Below are 22,127 nucleotides of genomic sequence, written 5' to 3' on the forward strand. Positions count from 1 at the left end.
GCAAGTTCGTCTACAACAAACTGGCACCACTTCTGATCGCCCAAGGTCGGGTCGTCCACGTGTGACGTCACGAGCAGAAGACCGTCAAATCGTCCTACGTCACCTACGTGACAGATTTCTGCCGGCTACACGAACAAGGGCTGAGATGTTTAGAGGTCGACTGTCCTCACAGACCATTCGAAATCGGGTTAGGGCTACCTATCTCCATTCTCCATGTCCATATCGTGGGCCAATATTGACGCCGTTTCATCAACGTCAACGTCTGCTGTGGGCCCAACGTCACCTCCGATGGACCCAGAGAGACTGGAATCGAGTCGTCTTTAGCGATGAATCCAGGGTTACCCTCAGATTCGCGGACGGCAGGCATAGAGTCTGGAGACGACGTCGTGAACGGTATGCCCAATGTTGTGTACAGGAAGTCGACAGATTCGGGGGCGGAAGTTGCATGGTGTTGGAATGCTTTCTGTGGGAACAACCGTTCCCGACTTCTGGTCATCCGTGGAAACCTCACAGCTGCTGCTTACCGCAACCAGGTGCTCACCCCTGAACTCGTTCCTTTCATGGCGGCTCATGGCCCAGGTCTACAGTTCCAGCATGATAATGCTCGGCCGCATACCCCGATGTTGACACGAAATTTCCTTCAAAACGCTGGAATGAACGTCATGGACTGGCCATCGAGGTCCCCTGACCTTAATCCAATAGAGCACGTTTGGGATGCACTTGGGAGAAGGCTTCGTGGTAGGAACCAACCTCAGAGTTTGCAGGAACTTGGCGCAGAATCCCCAACCACGTGTTCACAAGCATCAGGCAGTCGATGAGGAGATGGTGTTTGGCAGTGGTGAATGCGCAGGGCGGCCATACACGATATTGGACTGAGAAATTTCGCATTTATATTCTTGTGACTTGACATTCTGTATACCCATGTTTTGGAACGGCGGTGTAGTCTAATGGAACTGATTATGGCACTGTAAGTGTATCGAGTACATCACACAGATCTCAGCAATGAAATAATAACAATTTCACCATCTTACCATCTCTTGTTCTTTTATAGTGCCCTGAAGAAAGAATGTGAAGTTTCTTTTTTGACTCAGTATATGAGACTTAGTACATTAAGTACGGCAATGTGTCTGCAGTAAATGATGGACAACATTCCATCAGTAAATGCAAGGCTACCTTATTTCAGTACATGTAATGGATATGTCCTTTCAGCAAAAGTTATTTCAGTAACTATATTCCAGGAATCTCATCAATTCTTTTTCGTATTGGGAAAGTGGGATAGGTGAACTAGCTACCACCACTGCATGAACAGATCTGACCTGTCTATGGCACATATGGCCTACATTTGTATTGATAAAGTACATCTGGACTCACAAAGGCTTGGAATCATCCGTCAGTGGAATTTGCCAATACCCTTTCATTAGGTTAAACTTTCTGATGTACTTAACGTGACTGATCGTGACGTTATCGATTCTTGGGAAAGAATCAGTTTGAGAAAGAACGATCACTCGTTCCATGTCTGAACAGTGTTTGTAGCTACCATCATGTTTACGCACAAAAATAGCGGAGGAACTATAGTGTGGTCCAGCATCTATTGACCTTCCTTCATGGAGGTTTCAAGCTGATCGGATCAATAGCATAGGGATGTTGTTTCACATGGCGTCACCCATATCTACATCATGACACACTCAATCTGCACGGCCAGATATAACCATACACAAGTAAACAAACTCTTAAACGAATCTCGAAGCTTGAAGAAGATGATAAATGATCTGTACTAATTTCTCTTCAGAACTGATTATCTTAGTCAGCTTAGTCTAGAAAAGACAGAAAGTTATTACAATTTTACATAACAATTCTCAGCCCTATCTCAGTCTGATACATTAAGTACAGATGCAATAGTGGCAATACTCTGAATAGAAACATTCTATTTCTTTCTAGTTATATTGGCATGTCAAAGTTGTATCATTTTACGATAGCCTAGTGTTAGCACAACATAGTCAGTTACATAACTTTCTGATAAAAAAAACATATGGCCCGTAGCAGTCGTAGTTGACCGGGGAGTGCCAAAAACGCTAGGAATTTGTCACCCGGCTGTCATGTTTACCTTTATCATGATGATTAGACAAATAGCTGGCATAGTGCTGAGTGTGACGTTATCATTATGAATTCTTTTCATTTTGTCCATTTCTATTAAATTACCCATAGCAGCCTCACAAACTCCCAAAGCCCAAACCAAATGATAAAACATACACTAACAAACCCATCTCAGAATTATCATGAGGCAAGGCCAAAAGGATTATAAACATAGTCCTTCACAGCAGAAAACACATGAAGACCTTCACCCTAATCCAACCCGGTAAGCATATTTCAAGGGCCAAGATCACTTGAGGGATCAAAATTTGATTGTGCTTCAACATGCTGGGGAAAACAAGAACCATATATCAAAATTGTCTTTAGAGTACCCCTATAGGTACAGCAATATATGTTCATTACCGAATGGCGTGACTGGACATGGGGTCGCACCTGTGGTCTTGGACGCCATGTATTACTGCAACACAGTCACAATGGAAGTACAAACTAGATTCAAGGAAAGTACTCAGGAATTCGGGAAAGTATTTGACAAAAAGTTTGATTTGGATTTGGTATTTGAGATAAGAATCCATTACTAAATCGCACAACTTTCTCTGCTAAGAGATATGTTTATACATGTACTTGCTCTTCTAAGAATGTTGAAAGACATATTCACCACTGAAAAATTCATTTCCAGAAGAAATAATACTTTTGAAAGCTTCTCAACCAAATGGTTGCCTCTCTTACCAGTATTTAATAATGAATAACTATTTAATGGAATAACTGTTCAAAGGTCAAGCTTGCTTGCTAGGCTGGCTACTCATATTCTCCTAGCAGCACCAATGGTCGAGCATCCTTGGCTGGCTATTCATATTCTCCTAGCAGCACCAATGGTCGAGCTTCCTTGGCTGGCTATCCATATTCTCCTAGCAGCACCAATGGTCGAGCTTCCTTGGCTGGCTATCCATATTCTCCTAGCAGCACCAATGGTCGAGCTTCCTTGGCTGGCTATCCATATTCTCCTAGCACCAATGGTCGAGCTTCCTTTGGCTGGCTATCCATATTCTCCTAGCAGCACCAATGGTCGACATATGGTCTAGCAGCTTCAGTGGTCGAGCTTCCTTGGCTGGCTATCCATATTCTCCTAGCAGCACCAATGGTCGAGCTTCCTTGGCTGGCTATCCATATTCTCCTAGCAGCACCAGTGGTCGAGGCTGGCTGGCTATCCATATTCTCCTAGCAGCACCAATGGTCGAGCTTCCTTGGCTGGCTATCCATATTCTCCTAGCAGCACCTGGTCGAGCTTATGGCTGGCTATCCATATTCTCCTAGCAGCACCAATGGTCGAGCTTCCTTGGCTGGCTATCCATATTCTTCTCCTAGCAGCTACCAATGGTCGAGCTTCCTTGGCTGGCTATCCATATTCTCCTAGCAGCACCAATGGTCGAGCTGGCTGGCTATCCATATTCTCCTAGCAGCACCAGTGGTCGAGCTTCCTAGGCTGGCTATCCATATTCTCCTAGCAGCACCAATGGTCGAGCTTCCTTGGCTGGCTATCCATATTCTCCTAGCAGCACCAATGGTCGAGCTTCCTTGGCTGGCTATCCATATTCTCTAGCAGCACCTCGAGCTTCCTTGGCTGGCTATCCATATTCCTAGCAGCACCAATGGTCGAGCTTCCTGGCTGGCTATCCATATTCTCCTAGCAGCACCTATGGTCGAGCGAGCTTCCTTGGCTGGCTATCCATATTCTCCTAGCAGCACCAGTGGTCGAGCTTCCTTGGCTGGCTATCCATATTCTCCTAGCAGCACCAATGGTCGAGCTTCCTTGGCTGGCTATCCATATTCTCCTAGCAGCACCAATGGTCGAGCTTCCTTGGCTGGCTATCCATATTCTCCTAGCAGCGCCAATGGTCGAGCTTCCTTGGCTGGCTATCCATATTCTCCTAGCAGCACCAATGGTCGAGCTTCCTAGGCTGGCTATCCAGGTTGAATGTAACCGTCTTCATAGACAAGTAGTCTTGATGTCATGCGGGTCCTTGTTCCTTTAATTGGTGTCGGTCTTTCCAGAACATTCTGTAACATGCTAGATTAGACAATACTGGGTAGATCTATGTTGTTCAAGAAGCTTCCAGATTACACGTGACCCCCTAATCGACATACAGCAACAAGCACATCATTGTCCTACAATTCGAGAGAATGAGTGTTTCACAATGAATTGCACTACCACAAAACAACTTGCATTTATTTTACAGCTGCCTGGTTAGGCAGGATACGCTAGCTTTTTCGTGAACACATTTCAATACCAAGAGGTGGTTAATATATGTACTTCCAGACAACGAAAGGTAATCGTACTTTGATTAGACAACAACAATTACAAAGGTTAGAAAAAAACACTTAAAGTTCAATGATTATAACAATAGTAAAATGCTATCGAATCCTAGCTGGTTGCATATTTAGCCTGCACCAAACATAGGTCTTTACATACATTAACATCTTCATTGCAACCTGAATCGTATAACTGTCTTGAATGAATTTTGTCGCTTTCCATTATCACAACCTTTTCAAAAGAGTTTTGTTTGTTGTTTTACGCCGCACTTAGCAATATTCCACCTATATGGATGCGGTCTGTAATTATTCGAGTCTGGACCAGACAATCCTGTGATCAGCATCGATCTACGCAACTGGGGTACAATGACAATGACAATGTGATAAACTCCTAAGGAACGTCACATCGGGTTGTTGTCCCTCAAACGGCGTTTTACACTAGGAACGTAGATTTCTGTTTCCGAAGAATATGTTTTACTGTAATTAATTCGTTTATACTCGTGGAGCTACAATGGATCATTTTTACTCGATTTTTAGTCTGACAACAGCTATTCCGGATACTCATGCACTGCTTACATTTGCCAAGAAAACACTGCATATGCTTCAGTAGGTAGCCCTAGACGCTATCAGAAGCCATGACGGTCACCCACCCAAATACTCGGAAGGCCCGGCTTTGCTCTACATCAAAATAATTGTGGAAATAATGAATTTTGTCGTTGACATTAAATCACCACATTCATGCCCCTCCTACACAGCTCTGATGGGTCTTCGTTATTGTACCAATGGCATAATTCACTGAGTCATTATGAGCCTGCATGCAATCATCAATGAAATACACATGCCACTGTTAACCACGGGCAATGTCTTCCTGTGCAGTCAGTGTTCCTTTCCAGATCCAATGGGAGTGTATTTGCTTCAGTGTGGGGGAGGACCAAAGACACTCATGCTGCCAAACATTGCTCACATGATTTGTGGCATGTGCCGTGTACACAGACTCACGTTTGGCCACGCCCATGCTGTGGCAAATCCTTCAACATTTTTTAATTTTACAAACGGTTCTAAATGTGTATGATACTTTTAAACGTTCCTATGTAAAGCGACTTGGGTCTACGTGTTTCATTGTTATTGGTGAGTGATAAGTAGCTTACAAGATAAGACGGGTGCTTGGTAACTATTTGAGGCGAGGTGGGACGACTACAGTGTCTATTGTAGCCTTGTAACAGGTCGGAAGGCAGGAGGTAAGCCTGTGTATACAGTGTATGTTTCAACTGCTAGGTTTTCACGACTGATATACGAATTATTCTGTGGCACGCATGCTTGCCATGTCACTTCTATCACAGGACACCGAGATCATGGTTAAAGAAGTGAATGTATGTTATCGAACATCTTCATCCCGTGTATGCCTCAAATGAAATACCATCTCTCAAAACAGCCGATTTGGTTCTTAGGATCTGTAATATATGAAAATTAAGCAAAAGATTTAAACAATATTCCGACAGATATCGGTTGTTAGATGTTTACGAACAATGTTATGGTATTTGACCAAATATCGACAGCATGATTCGACTCTCTCATGTGCTTGTGTTCATCAACCACTATCCGATAAGGATGGTAGCAGGTGGTAGCCATCCTGCAACAGCTCCGGGTTACAGGTAAGGATACCACTGATGGGAAATGATGGTTTGTCATGTTTTCAGGAGTGTTAGTCTAATATCTAAACTCCCGTCAGTCTCTGGCACAATCTGGTCTTCATACGTCTTGAAGCACCATATTATGAAAATACCATTATGGGTGAAGGACTTGCCTTTATTAATAATGAACCTTTAGAAACACATACGCATTTGGCCATATCAGACAAAACTAAATGTTTATTTATAAAAAGGAAAGACTTAGGTTTGGAGCAACCTCAACAAAGGTGAGACATTTAATGTAGCAGTAGCAAACATGCATTCGGAGACTACGTGAGGTATATAGCTGATTCCATATTGCGGTAAGATACCATACCATCGATGGGAGAGAGGTGCGACATGTTTTGGATAGCATTGCCTTCCTCTAGTTTATCTATATAGACAGATTGTTTGGCAGTTATGTAGACACAATGACACTGTGTTTTTCGGAGCTTCAGATTTCTATGCTTCTATCTGTGGGTCAGTCTTACATCGATCTCCTTCACAACACATGTCCAGTTTAGAATGTATGGAAGATAGAACATGTGAGGATTAGTTCCCGCTAATTTGGACCACATAAATTAAAAAAAAAAAATATAACTATATTTATTGTTATTCCCCTAATTGTTTATGTTTTCAGACATACGTATTGTTGTGGAAATGTGTAAAATGAAACATTTAAAACAGATATCAACACATTTTTCCAGAAAATATGTTAGGATCTGCAATGCCAGATTTACACAATGGAGTGGGTTTGATTGTCCATTTGCTAAAGGAAAACGCAATTACCTTATCAACACATAGCGGTGACATTAGCAGCATGTGGCCATTATTACATGGCTCTTCAAGGCCATCCGTCTACAGATATGGATTAATGAGGGACACCTTGATGACACATGTAACGTTGATGTTACACCCCTGACAATCATGTATAATATGTCCAACAAGTTGATATTTATGCATAGTGACCCATAAAAACTCACATCAATGACAGTTGTGGATGAGTGAGCTGGGTGAAACGCTGTTTTTGCACATATTTAGAATGAGTATCAGTGATATCCTTTGACTGACTGACTTACTTGACTTTATACGGATTTAACCATAAGAATACTTCTTAGTTCCACTTTCTTAAAAATACGTGTGATTAATTAATCATCATATTTCTGTCCTTACAACTTGTCCTCTGAATATCAGAAGGTCATGTAAATAAATGAGTGAGTGAGTGAGTTTGGTTTTATGCCGCTTTAAGCAATATTCCAGCAACATCAAGGCGGGGGACACCAGAAATGGGCTTCACACATTGTACCCATGTGGGGATTCGAACCCGGGTCTTCGGCGTGACGAGCCAACGCTCTAACCTCTAGGCTACCACACCGCCCCGATATCCTTTGATATCCAGTGATATCAGAATGTTGGCACTCGCAGCATGCTTTGTGTAACAAACGGGTGTTACGTGAGTCGTGTTTCCCACCAACGTGATGTCAGGTACAATCTCCTTGTGACTTAGGCCAGATGTTCCTGTTCAGGTGAAACAATCTCACGTCATTGCAAGTGTTTATTATGGGCTCTGTCGCTGGGGCAGAATCCGCTCACGTATTTCTTGAACACCTGGTGTCGTTACTACTTGATAGTGATTCATAGACACGTGCTCATGTCATTTTCTCGGAATTATACTCTGTTTTCAGTAGATTTTATCGTGATTATTAGAAATGTTTATTTGTTGCTTTTATAGAAACATTACCGAAGGATAATCTAGATAGTATTTTCTGTTCTCCTCAGACATCATGCTGGTGTTGGTATTGGCAGCTCTAGCGGCTGCAGCTTCGGCGGTTGACGTCCCCATTAGTAACCACTGGGACGGCGGCTTCCAGGCGAAGGGCTGCGTCACGATCACGAAAGACCTTCATAGCTGGAAGGCACACTTAACGTTCTCTCAGGCCGTCGATTCTCTAGATGTGAGGTTAAAATGGTTTAATATTGGTTTATGCATATGGAACGTATACTTAACTATACTATTCACGCTCAAGGCTCCTTAGCGTTGATAAAACAATAAAAGGTGAAGCCGTCTTCTATATATACTTATAAATACCACGGACAAAATACCTATCCAGACAATAATAACGTATCTAAAACTATTCAGAACCACACTTTCCGGACAATGTGACATTTGATTTAATCTTAGGTATCTTAGGACGACACGGGAAGCGTTATGGTTATGTACGCTGTAATTACATGCTGAAGAAGTAAAGTGCTTCTTTCGACCGATATCCTATACTACACGTGATTGTAGGTACGACTGTATGTACAAGGTATAATGCCATACTGTTGGTTACAGGTCAGCACGGCCAATGTCCAGAAGACCAATGGAGGGAAGGAATACATCCTGACGAACAAACAGTGGAACGCTGATGAACACGCCGGAGACAAACTCTGTCTGGATTTTGTGGGTCACACAAGTGGCAACATCGCCCCTAAGGCCACCCTGACAGTTGAGGGCATGGCTGCCGGTAGCTCCCACTCCGGTGGTTCCAACACCGGCACCCCCACCAGTACCCATAGCGGTACTCAGGCCCCTGTGCATACAGGTGCTTTTCCCAGATGTGCTTTGTGATAGCATCGATATAAAGTTGCTGTTTCAAAGATGAACAGAAAAAGTTATGTACTCTTACAGGGCTGGAATGAGATTGATAGCCAGATGTAGTCCAACTACGTGTTGTCTGTTCGTGTCAAGGGCATGTAGATTTAAATATTGACGATATGTGGCAATGTTTTCTGTTAAATGCGGTACGCTTGTCGTGGTTTGTTGTTTAACGCCGGACTCAGCAAAATTCCAGCTATATTGCAGTGGTCTTTAAATAATTGAGTCTGGACCAGACAATTCTGTGATCAGCAGCATGAGCATCGATCTACGCAATTGGGATACGATGCCGGTCAACCAAGTCAGCAAGCCTGACCACCCGACCCTGTTAGTCGCCTTTTATGACAAACATGGATTACTGAAGACTATTTGTAACACGGATCTTCACGGGTTCAAAATGCGGTTTGTAAATAATCGATTATGGACCAGAGATTGGGCATTCTAGCAATCTAACTTTAGGGTTTTATTAAAGCCATGTTTTCTCTGTCTACATATAAGTATTTTAAAACCACTTTTAACTCTGAATAGTAAACTGTTGACCGTTCCAAAATGAGCTTAAACTAAAATCAACAGAAGTCATGCAACAATCATTCGACAACACATACACGTGGGGTTTAGCTAATGGCATAGTCATGAATCAACCAGTGAGGGGGGTGTTCTAAGGCCGCCCGACAATGAAGTAACGACAAGTATAATGCAGGTTTATGAAGTTTGTCATTTTGCTAAAAGGGTATAATGTTAAAAAATCTAGAAATTCAAAGCCACAGGCACAGATCTTCTGGCACGCCTACGGAGCGCAACTCTGCATAGCAAATTGTGGTAGTTGAAGATGTAGAGAATGACATATATCTGTAAAGGCACAAGTTATGTAAAGGGTATATTCCGTGTTGCAGGAGGCGGTAAAGAAAGATACAACTATGGCGAAGCTCTTGGCAAGTCCATCCTGTTCTATGACGCTCAGAGATCCGGCAAACTTCCGGCCAACAACCCCATCAAGTGGCGAGGTGACTCCGCCCTGGGAGACAAGGGAGATAATGGGGAGGATCTGACCGGGGGCTGGTATGATGGTCAGTAGTTGGTTCCCTGGACACTATTTGATTATATTTAGAACCCATAAACACTGTCCAAGTCAAAATGATCGAATTAAAATAGGGAATTTTTATTCTTTGTCAGTGAAGTTTGAAACTCTGAAATGTCCTTTTCGAACACCATTTCGTATTTTAATCACATGACGTTGTTTGGACACTTGGTATAATGAGCATGCTGGATTTACCTCAAAAGTTGTGAGGAGACTTTTGGGTTCAGCTTCCCTTATTTTTCTGTAAGTTATGACTCTATCTGGTACTTTTCCGTGTCCTCGTAAAAAGAGACTTTGAACTACAAAGGTTCTCTAACTGGCAGGCCCTCTATACCGCCATTTTTGCCGGTCCCAATGCATGCCGGTTTAGAGGGCTTCCAATGTACTTACTCTTCCCTCCAGCCGGTGACCACGTCAAGTTCAGCTTGCCCATGTCCAGCTCCTCCACCCTCCTGCTGTGGGGCTACTTACAGTGGAAAGATGCCTATGCCACAACGAAACAAACAGACAAATTCTTTGACATGATCAAGTGGCCCTTAGACTACTTCTTGAAGTGCTGGATTCCATCCAGTCAGACTCTGTATGCACAGGTGAGATGCAGTATACCAGGTGTATTCTAAAGCAGGTTTGTACTGATGGGTATGGCTGAACGATGTGGAATAGATCATGAACTGCACCTTGAGCAATAGATGATGCAAAGTTGCAAATAAAAATAACTCGCTTATATGTCTGCCGCTATTGCAGTATAGCAGGACGCCATGTTTACCCCGTGTGTAATCTGTTTGGGTAGATAATCGTGAGTAACTATTCAACACACGTTGTAAACACACGATCAATATATTATTTTGTGTTCCCATATTTAGTTTCTGGTTTTAAAAAGGTTGGAGAAGGAAATGATGACCACCACTTCTGGGGCCGTGCTGAGGACATGAAGATGGCCAGACCCGCCTACAAACTCACACCAAGCAAACCTGGATCAGATGTTGCTGGAGAGATTGCTGCCTCCCTAGCTGCTGGGTATCTGGCATTCAAACAGAGAGGTGAGAAATACGTCAAGGAAATGTATGATATTGGCAGTATCAGTGTTAAATTCCTTTCCATATTTTGGACAGATCTTCAAATGGTGAAGCTTATAATAGATAAGCACCGAGCACTTAAAGTACAATTGTAACAACATGTTGTTGAAACGTCTGTCCTCTTACCTATAGTTGATGACATTCTGATCAGTCATTTGTGGATATCTTGCTGACATGACAAAATGTTTCCCATGCTAGATCATGCCTACGCAAATAAACTTCTGGCTGCATCCAAGCAAATCTATGCGTTCGGAAAGAAGTACCCTGGAAAGTACAGTCAGAGTATCTCGGATGCCGGCCAGTTCTACTCGTACGTATGGTCTTTGTGCATGTCATTTTCAGAGTGAAGCTCTAACCGTACGCATATCAATTCTAACATATGGATATATTCATCCATAGACACGTGCCATTATGCTCGTACGTATGTCTAGCGATCTTGTGGTGTCCTCGTAACGGGTTTAAGGTTACACGTAAAGTATACTCTCCCAAAAAAGAAACGCATCAGGAAAATAGCAATTTCATGTAGCAATGAATTAAAACGTGATTTATTTTACAAAAGGTTTTGCTCTGTTTATGAGTCCTATGGTGTTTATGTTTTGAAACATCACAACAAAACGCACCATCCGTAAAATACCCGTATTTAACAGCATGATTTTCAACTTCGGCGTGTAGTATCACAGAATACACAATTCACATGCAATGCACGTGAAAGTTGGGGATCTGATAGTCTCAATGATGGGTATAAAAAGGTTAATCGCTGTCTGTCGATTAGTCACTGTATTTGGAATATTGTTGACGAACGCAAAATGCCACGTGTAAGTGAAGCCAACCGTCATATCGCCATTAGTTTGCTTGAAGCAGGCCAGTCTCAACGTGCAGTTGCCCGACGCATGAATGTTCACCAAAGCACCATTTCACGACTCTGGGAGAGATATCGCCGGCAGAATTCGGTAGCAGATGCCCCTCGTAGTGGGCGACCTCGAGCGACCACTGCGGCGCAGGATCGCTACATTCGGGTACATCACTTGCGTCATCGAACAGCTAGGGCGACCAGTACCGCTCGACAAATACCCGGATTGAGGAGGCTTTCTGCACAGACCGTCAGGAACAGGTTGAGAGAGGCTGGTTTACGTGCCAGAAGACCTTTTTTTTGCCCTGTGCTTCGACAACAACATCGTCGACATCGAGTTCAATGGTGCACCAACGTTCTGGCCTGGAACCTACCAAATTGGCGTAGAATCTGGTTCAGTGATGAATCACGATTTCTATTGGAACGACGCGATGGAAGAATGCGGGTGTACAGACGTCAACGTGAACGTTTCGCCGACGCTTGCGTTCCCCATGTCGACAGATTCGGCCGGGAAAGTGTTATGATGTGGGGAGCGATCACCTGCCGTAGGAGAAGTGATTTGGTGATGATCCAGGGCAACCTGACAGCTCAACGGTACTGTGACGAAATCCTACGCCCACACCTCTTTCCAATCATTGATCGCCAGAGGGAGTTGTTTCAACAGGACAATGCCAGGCCCCACACAGCACGTCACACTAGAGACTTCCTCCAGAACCACAACATCAATGTGCTCCCCTGGCCCTCAAGATCACCGGACTTAAACCCAATCGAACATCTGTGGGCTGCCCTGGACAGACGGGTGCGACGCCGTAACCCTCAGCCCCAGACACTTCAGCACTTCGCACAGGCACTTCAGGCAGAGTGGGCTGCGATTGGGCAACACGGGATTCTGAGACTTATTCGTTTGGATGCCGAGGCGATGCCGTGCAGTTCTGGATGCCCACGGTGGTCACACGAGGTATTGACTTCAGCGCCACCACACGTCTCCATGTGACACTCAAACTGACTTTCCTCGAGTTGGTGCCAAAGACGGATACGTCTGCATTCCCAGTGTGCAATTTCGCTATATTTCATTAACTCATAAAGCCTACAAGATGTTTCAAAATAAACATAAAAATACAGTTGAAATTCCTATATGCGTTTCTTTTTTGGGAGAGTATATTTCTTCGCATATGAATGGCATATTGATGTATATAAGCTAATAGCCTACATCTAGAGTGATGGCACACTTCATACCAGTTCAAACCAAGCTCTTAATTCTTTAAAGTGTTTACTGATTTCGGACAGATTCAGTTTGCTATTGAGGAAATACCTAGTCATCTTCTTCAGCTGGAAAGTAACGAATGCTTCGTGTTTCCCCTTAAAGCGCAAATTCTGTAAGCCACATACAGGCGTGTTTTTATTATCAGAGCTGCAATGGTTGGCAACCACGTTTGTAGAGGAGGAAGGTGATTTGGACATATTATCGCTCTGTGGATGTTGTGATGATCATTATAGGGTATATGGTTGCGAAAAGATTACTTATGATAAATTCCAAATGGGATAAAGGTTATCAAATGACTTGGCAATTTGTCTTGAATCCAGGTCCAGCGGATTATGTTTACCCGATTAAATTTAACAGTTTATGCTGTTTATTTGAATACTATACACTTCTAAGGCCGTAGCCGAACAGAACACATAAAGCCGTGACTTCAACGTTCATTGTTTACTACGGAGGTGGGGTTACATGCAAGGTCACCAAGGGACGCAACTCTAATCGGCTTGCCGCTACCGTCACATAAGGCTGCAGGAGTTGTCTCTCATTGTGTATATACCGTAGTGTGCACATACTACAATTTGCATGAACTTTTACTTCAGATCAAGTGATGACAAGGACGAGATGTGTGAGGGCGCCATGTGGCTGTACAAGGCAACAAATGACAAGTCCTACCTGGCCGATGCCAAGGGATTCCACGAGAATGCCTGGGCATGGGCTCTAGGATGGGACGACAAGAAAATCGCTTGCCAGGTGAAACAAGTCTTTGTCTTGTTCATGTTGAAGGGCATTTTTGTTTTGACTGTGTGGTGATGTGTTCACAAGAGTGTTTTCTGTACGACATCATAGGTTTGATGCCCATTTCGCTAGACATTTTTGACCAGTGAAGATCCGGTTTAAACTTTTCCTTCAGCAACCAATTCTCGTCGTAAGAGGCACTAACGGCATCGGACGATCAGGTTCTCTGACATGGTTGACAGTTGCGTAGATCAATATTCATGATATTGATCACTGGATTGTCAGGTGCAGACTCGATTATTCACAAACCGCCGCCATATTGCTGTAATATTGCTGAGTGCGGCGTTAAACAACATCTAAGCAAACACAACAACAACCGTTATGAAGAGGAACTGAAGCAGGCTACTGGCAGTCAATACATGTCTTTCATAACCCAGTTTGGTTGGCAACTTTACTTCACTTACGATGAAGAACAGTAAATGATATGATACACGTGGCGAATTCTCATTTCGACATTTGACAATGGGGACACACAAACCTGAATGACCATCCAGAGCTTTGTCCCTATTACATGGTTTATCCACTTACATTTATCAAGCATGCGTTACGTGTTTCATAACTGTTATTCAGATGTTCCAAATTAATTTAACCAGAATATGTACACTTAAGACAATGTTGATCAGGTATCTACTAAAACAATATACAGCACCCAGGTTTCTCTGGACTTGTTACGAATCCGTGGTGTTTATTCAGACAAAGGGTGATAATGATAATGTGAGTTAAACATGTTTGCAGCAATATAAGTGATCACAGAGGAACATATGTAAACATAAGTACACAGTTATGTAACAACATATCTTATAAGCGAGAAATCTGATGTTACAATAAGGGAGTTTATGAAATGCTCAATTATCTTATAGAAAATACAGAATGGAAGGATTTATATAATGGATGTTCAAATGTTAATAATGCTTGTTCACTATTTTATAACAAATTTACTCAACATGTGAAATCATGTATTCCTTCAAAAATAGTAACTATTCGTCCAAATGACAAACCATGGTATGACTCTAATTTGAGGAGGGAATCCCGAAAAAGAGACCGATTACGGAGAAAGGCGAAGGAAACTAAAAAGGAGAGTGATAAAAAAGCTTATAAACATCAGAGAAATAGAGTAAACAACATGAAATGTTATGCGAAAGAAAACTTCTACTCTAATATTAATGGCCTACTTTTGGAATTATACTCTGAAAATAAATCTTCATATTGGAAATTATTACGTTATATTGTTAAAACCTCGGGCTCTACTTCGCATATTCCTCCTCTCAAGCAGAATGTTGTTGATGAATTTCCAACGCTATTTTCTGATTTGGAAAAAGCTGAAAAACTTAATACATATTTCGAATCAATTTCCCGTTTGAATGATAAAGATGTACCATTACCACATTTTCCCTCAAGGACCAATATGCAGTTAGATAAAATAGTAATTTCTGAGAAGGAAGTATCTGATGTTATAAAATGTTTACAGTTAAACAAAGCTTCAGGGCCGGATAGAATAAGTCATAAATTATTAAAGAATACCGTTTATTCCATATCCAAGCCCCTGTGTTTACTGTTCAACTTATCATTGCAATATAGTGTGTATCCAAATATGTGGAAAAGTGCATATGTCATGCCTCTGTTTAAGAAAGGTGATCACTCTATTGTTTCCAATTATAGACCTATTTCTCTTATAAGTTGCATAGGAAAACTGTTTGAAAGAGTGGTATACAAACACTTGTATAACTATTTCCTTGTTAACAAACTTTTTTATATAAGTACCAATCAGGCTTTCAAGCAGGTCATTCAACTGTCCATCAATTAATTGAACTTTACCATCATATTTGTACATCTCTCGACAACAAAGAAAAATATTGTATGGTATTTTGCGATGTATCCAAAGCTTTTGATCGTGTGTGGCACAAAGGGCTTGTACGTAAATTAGAGATGTATGGTATTAGAGGCCTGCTTTTGCAATGGATATCGAGTTACATAAGTGATCGCAGTCAACACGTCTTTGTAAACGGAGCTATATCCAAGCCCAGGTACTTAACAGCTGGCGTCCCCAGGGATCAGTATTGGGACCCTTTTGTTCGTGGTCTATGTTAACGATATTGCTGATAAATTAGATTGTGTAACAAGACTTTTGCTGACGATACCTCGCTTGGAAAATCATCGAAAAATACTAAAAGAAATCGAAACCTCTTAATACTAATTTAGACATATTATATAGCTGGAGCAAAAACTGGCTGGTCTCATATAATCCTGAAAAAACAGAAGCAGTGTTGTTTTCCATGATTGATGAAACTGAAGAATTGAAATTATTTTTTGACGGAAAGCAAATCAATTTGGTAAACAATCATAAACATCTCGGAACAACATTTGAAGCAAAAGGCAAATGGTCTTGTCATACTAATCAAATTATCAAGTCGTGCTCCAAAATGATATCATCAATGCGGAAATTGAAATACTTACTTAACAGAAATACAATCAATACTATTTATAAGATATTTATCAGACCACACTTTGAATATGCTTGTGAATTATGGGATGGCTGTACTGTAAAACAGAAAGAAAACTTAGAGAAACTTCAGTTAGAAGCTGCCAGAATAGTTACGGGTCTACCTAGATATACTTCACGTCAAATTCTATATTATGAGACAGGCTGGGAAAGGCTGGATGAACGAAGAAAAAAAAGAAAACTTTGTCTATTCTACAAAATTCAAAATGATTTAGCCCCTGTATACTTAAAAGATATTACTCCAGATAGTGTTGGATCAAGATCTAATTATAACCTTAGGAATGCTAGTAAAATAATTCTACCTTCTGCAAGGTTAAGACTTTCATATGATTCCTTTTTTCCATCAACTGTAAGAATGTGGAATAATATTTCTGATACCGAAAGAAATCGACCTTCATTACAAAGTTTCAAGTCGTACTTAAAGTGCGAGCAACCTGTAGCTCCATCATATTACTCGTTTGGAATTAGAAAATTAAATATTATACACACAAAGTTGAGATATATGACTAGTCAGCTAAATTATGATCTGTATCGTTTCAACATAAAAGATTCAGCTTCTTGTTACTGTGGCAATACTTGTGAAAATGTACATCACTTCCTATTAGAATGTAAACTGTACAACATCCAAAAGGAAATATTAATGTTAAATTTAAAAAGTATTGTAAATCGAGACTCTCCAATCACATTGTCATTGATGTTATTTGGAAGTCCTGATATGACCATTCAACTGAATGAATACGTTTCTAAAGGTATGCAAACTTTTATTCATCAATCGAAACGTTTTGTGTGATCACATGAGTTGTATCCCTTCCTCTACTTAACTTTCCTATCTCTTCTCTCTATTCTTTCCTAATTTGTATATAATTGAAAATGTATGTATGTAAATATTAGGGAGCGGGTATTTTAAGTTGGATTACTTGTCCCCAATCCCTTTCACATTTGTGAATAAAATATGTTTAAATCAATCAACATGTTTGCACTTTGGATGGGGCGCTGTTTGTGTCAAAGTGAATAACATGTTGTTATTGTCTTCTTTTGTTCAGTTCCCAAAAACTAATTAAATCAGGGCTACATATTTCCTAAATATTTATATAATATTCACAACATATGTCATTACCATTTCTGAAAGAAACATTGTAACTTGAATTGTATCGTTTTGACTTCTTCAAATAAGGATAATATATAGTAAAAACCCCAGCTTGTTGTGTTGTAAAATTTAGAGAACGTATTAGAGTATGAGCCATATTCCATTAATGTCATGGAAAGGTGATTGAGTGAGTGAGAGAGCGAGTGAGTTTAGTTTTACGCCGCACTCCGCAATATTCCAGCTATAAGGCAACGATCTGTAAATAATCGAGTCTCGACCAGACAATCCTATGATCAACAGCATGAGCATCGATCTACGAAATTGGGATACGATCACATGTGTCAACCAAGTCAGCGAGCCTGACCTGCCGATCCCGTTAGTTGCCTCTTACGACAAGCATGGGTAACTGAATATCCATTCTACCCCAGATCTTCACGGGTCTCATGGAAAGGTGGATACTGATGAATACATATATCTAGTGATCTGTATTACATCCATGCTTACCTGACCCTGTCCCTGTATTCAGCTGCTGTTGTACGAGGCTACCAAGGACTCTGCTTACAAAGACGAAGTGGTGGGTTTCTTCAAGGGCTGGCTCCCTGGTGGCTCCATCACCTACACTCCATGTGGACAGGCGTGGAGAGACCAGTGGGGCTCCAACAGATATGCAGGTCAGTATGACAAATATCGCAGGAGTCCGGGACACAGTTGAGAAAACGTTAATGCTTGTTCTAAAAGTGAATTATTTAAAACAGGAAATCACCACGAGGGTGCACTTCGTGAGGATACGTACTCCACTGTGTTCCTGAATAAAAAAGAATGCAAACTTTTATTGTAGGCTGTTTGATCGGCATTAGCCAAAAATACAAAGCTAACAACTTTATGGGTGGCAACTCCTTATTTATTGCACAGATCGACGTTTTGATTCTTCTAGCTTGATAATAGTGTAGGAATCTACGTGAAGACGTCTCTCTATGCCATAAACAAGAAGTTGTCAGCCACACAGTTGTCATCAATCAGCCAAGGGTACCAACTGATGGCTGTTTTCGCCAGTCGTGGTGTCCTCCTCCGTGATATTGCTGGAATATTGCTAAAGGCGGAGTAAAACCCGACTCACTAACTCACTCACTCAAAATAGAGAAGCTGCTATCAGATGCTTCAGAGAAAAGGTGCAGGTGAATTATATCAATATAATGAAATTTGATCAGTTGTACTCATGGCCAAGCTGTACTGGACTAGAAAGTGATCTTCATTGGGTCATAAAGTATATCCGTTTGACACTCTCTGTCACTTGTATCTGCAGCTAACTCTGCCTTTGTTGCGCTGTTGGCTGCTGATGCTGGTATTGACACTGCAACCTACAGGAAGTGGGCAGTTGAGCAGATCAACTACATCCTCGGGGACAACAAGTACGGCATCAGCTACCAGATCGGCTTCGGCTCCAAATATCCCAGGAATCCTCATCACAGATCTGCGTAAGTTGTTTTTCACTGGTGAAACACTGTAAAATTCCATTTTTAACAATAACTCGTGGATGTCTTTAAAACAAAATTAATGTTTGTTGCTATTGTCACTACATTCTTTTGCACATCCGGGAAGTTTACGGTCCAGACTGTAACTTGCTGCAACCTTATTCGGACGCTGTCAAAGGTGTATTCCATAATTTGCTGCAACTTGAAACTATGTCTTTCAACACAATACTCTTGACTTTATACGGATTTAACCAAAACAATACTTCTTAGTTCCACTTTCTTAAAAATACGTGTGATTAATTAATAATCCTATATCTGTCCGTGAAACACGTGGTTATCAGAAGGTCATGTAAATAAGTGAGTGAGTGAGTGAGTGAGTGAGTTTGATTTTATGCCGCTTTTAGCAATATTCAAGCAACATCATGGCGGGGGACACCAGAAATGGGCTTCACACATTGTACCCAAGTCGGGATTTGAACCCGGGTCTACGGCGTGACGAGCCAACGATTTACCCACTAGGCTACCCCACCGCCCCTCATGTAAATCAGTAACATCAGTGCAACAGAATTCCCAGGTTTCTCTTTGAAGACATGTGAAGGGCAAAAGAACTGTGAAAATTTTATGAATGGCCCTCTGAAAATTATTGAAGACTCGGTGCCGTCATTAGAGGTCAGGAACAACGGTCAAATATACATGGTCACTTACATTTCAGTAGTCTAATAGGTGTTAGGGTTCTATATTGCATATTTTGCAGTAGTGTTGGGAATTGGTTAAAATCTCACAATTGATGACTGGTTCATTACAACCGATCAATCATCGAAAGAAAATGTTTAGCGAGATTTATCAAATTATCCTGGTTATGTTTGTTAATGCACAAAAAACATACAAAAAACATGTAGTTCTTTTGTTGTTTTTTGCAAAATGCACAAAAATGCATTTACAAATTTCACATCTTTAAAGGATGACTATTATGTTAGGAGCATAAATTTCCTGGAATCTTTAAGATAAATTAAATCAGGACTTGGAATGAGCTTTTAGTACTTATGAAATGTAACAGACAAAACCAACCTTTCGAAAAATGTTGTTAATTTGTTAATGCAAACACGTGTTCCAAAATTGTTTGTGTTCGATTATGAGAAAACATGATCGATTGCTTAGTCGTTTAGTCATTGCGACCAATCTTCGATTATTTCAAATAATCGGACCACCACTAATACTAAGTTTTACTCATATTTATGTACGTCGTATGTGAGTGTCACGTTACCTTCATTCTTCGCTTCAGCTCCTGTCCCGACATTCCAGCTCCCTGCACAGAGGTCAACTTACACTCTTCCGGTCCCAGCCCCCATATCCTTGTGGGCGCCATAGTGGGAGGTCCTGGTAAAGATGACTCCTACAAGGACGACAGGGAGGACTACGTCCACAACGAGGTGGCCTGCGACTACAACTCAGGCTTCCAGTCTGCTTTAGCTGGTAAGTGTCAGGTGTTTTCTGTAGCCAGAGTTCCTAAACATCATGAAAGTGCAATCTGCCCACTTATTATTTTCGTGTTATGTTCTAGTAGATAGGCAATAACTGCAATCGGTACCGATCATACGAATCAGTTATTATGAGTAATTAGGTATTTAACTAATTACAACATTCTGTTTCAGGTCTCACTCATCTTGTAAAAAGCTAAGGAGTTGCCAGCAGTTCCTGCACCAAAGTGTCATGGTTGAGACATAACGTGTTTGTATTAAAAATGAAATAAAATACTGAATGGCATTGAATTAGTTTATTTTGTTAGTAGCTTTTGTGACAGTGTGAATATGTTTTATAAAAAGTCTTGGTGTTGTGATTGTATCAGTGCTCACTCACTGAGGTAAACGCACGGTAGTGCGTCTAGTGTCAACTCGTCTAGTAGCAAGCATAAAACAAAACATAGAACATTAGTGAAAAGAAAGAACACACAGTCTAGACTTTCAACCCAAACAAATTATATAAGGTGTAAAGGGGAAAATAGTTGTATGAACGGATCTCTAAAAATCAGAAATGGCTCAAGAGGTTAGCGTATCAGGGTAGGCACGTCCTGAGCTGCCAATAATATATGTTACTCACAAAACTTGCCTACAAATGGTATTTATTGCATGACGTGACAGAGCTGTATTCCCACCATGCGACGATGGCCTATGCGTCTGATGCTGATGTTCCTTGGTAACTCCAGAGAAACGCCATCGATTGTCCTTTCAGATAACGGTCACTTGCTCGAAATGGATATAGGAGTGAAGTTAGTTTTACGCCGCTTGTTGCAATATTACAGTAAGATCATACTAGAAGTGGGCTTCACACGATCTAACAATATGTTTTGATTTTTAGCAAAAGTGTCACTAAAGGCTGTATTATTTCTTAGACGACATATGATTTCGTAAATGGTTGAACGTTCTTCAGATCATGGCTTCGCTTCGTCAGTAAATGTACACTTAGGTTCCAATATGTCGACTTTCAGAAATATTCCTTCAGTAAATATATGGCTATGTTCTTTCAGTAAATATATGGTTATAATCCTTCGGTAAATATGTTCCTTCGTAAATAATGGCTATATATGACTATGTTCCTTCAGTAAATATATTCCTTCGGTAAATATATGGCTATGTTCAGTAAATATATGGCAGTAAATATATGGCTATGTTCCTTTGGTAAATATATGGCTATGTTCCTTCATGTCGGTAAATATATGGCTATGTTCCTTCGGTAAAAATATGGGTAAATATATGGCTATGTTCTTCTTATGTTCCTTCGGTAAATATATGGCTATGTTCCTTCGGTAAATATATGGCTATGTTCCTTCAGTAAATATATGGTTATGTTCCTTCGGTAAATATATGGCTATGTTCCTTCAGTAAATATATGGCTATGTTCCTTTGGTAAATATATGGCTATGTTCCTTCAGTAAATATATTACTATGTTCCTTCGGTAAATATATGGCTATGTTCCTTCGGTAAATATATGGCTATGTTCCTTCGGTAAATATATGTTCCTTCGGTAAATATATGGCTATGTTCCTTCGATAAATATATATGGTAAATATATATGTTCCTTCGGTAAATATATGGCTATGTTCCTTCGGGTATGTTCCTTCGGTAAATATATGGCTATGTTCCTTGTGGCTATGTCTTCCCTTCAGTGAATGTATTGCTATAATATTTCAGTAAGTATATAATTATATTGATTCAGGTAGTGTATGGCTACATTCCTAATCAACCAATCATTTATGGCGTATGCAATTGCTATTTGAATAATAATCAATTAAGAAAATAGAAATATAAGA

The 22,127-nt window shown here is 40.9% G+C and overlaps 1 protein-coding gene across 1 annotated transcript; it reads left to right on the forward strand.

Moving 5' to 3' along the window:
- Positions 1 to 7,844: 7,844 nt before the first annotated feature.
- Positions 7,845 to 20,647, forward strand: LOC124271584 (endoglucanase E-4-like). Its single transcript, XM_046706738.1, has 11 exons — positions 7,845 to 8,020; positions 8,401 to 8,650; positions 9,597 to 9,770; positions 10,184 to 10,371; positions 10,662 to 10,821; positions 11,056 to 11,167; positions 13,565 to 13,715; positions 17,874 to 18,018; positions 18,651 to 18,822; positions 20,102 to 20,292; positions 20,472 to 20,647. The coding sequence occupies exons 1-11, from the start codon at positions 7,850 to 7,852 to the stop codon at positions 20,495 to 20,497; spliced, it is 1,740 nt and encodes a 579-aa protein (XP_046562694.1). The 5' UTR covers positions 7,845 to 7,849; the 3' UTR covers positions 20,498 to 20,647.
- Positions 20,648 to 22,127: the final 1,480 nt, after the last annotated feature.

This window comes from Haliotis rubra, unplaced genomic scaffold, assembly GCF_003918875.1.
Source record: "Haliotis rubra isolate DU_JTF1 unplaced genomic scaffold, ASM391887v1 Scf1612, whole genome shotgun sequence".
In the NCBI taxonomy this organism is placed as follows: domain Eukaryota; kingdom Metazoa; phylum Mollusca; class Gastropoda; order Lepetellida; family Haliotidae; genus Haliotis; species Haliotis rubra.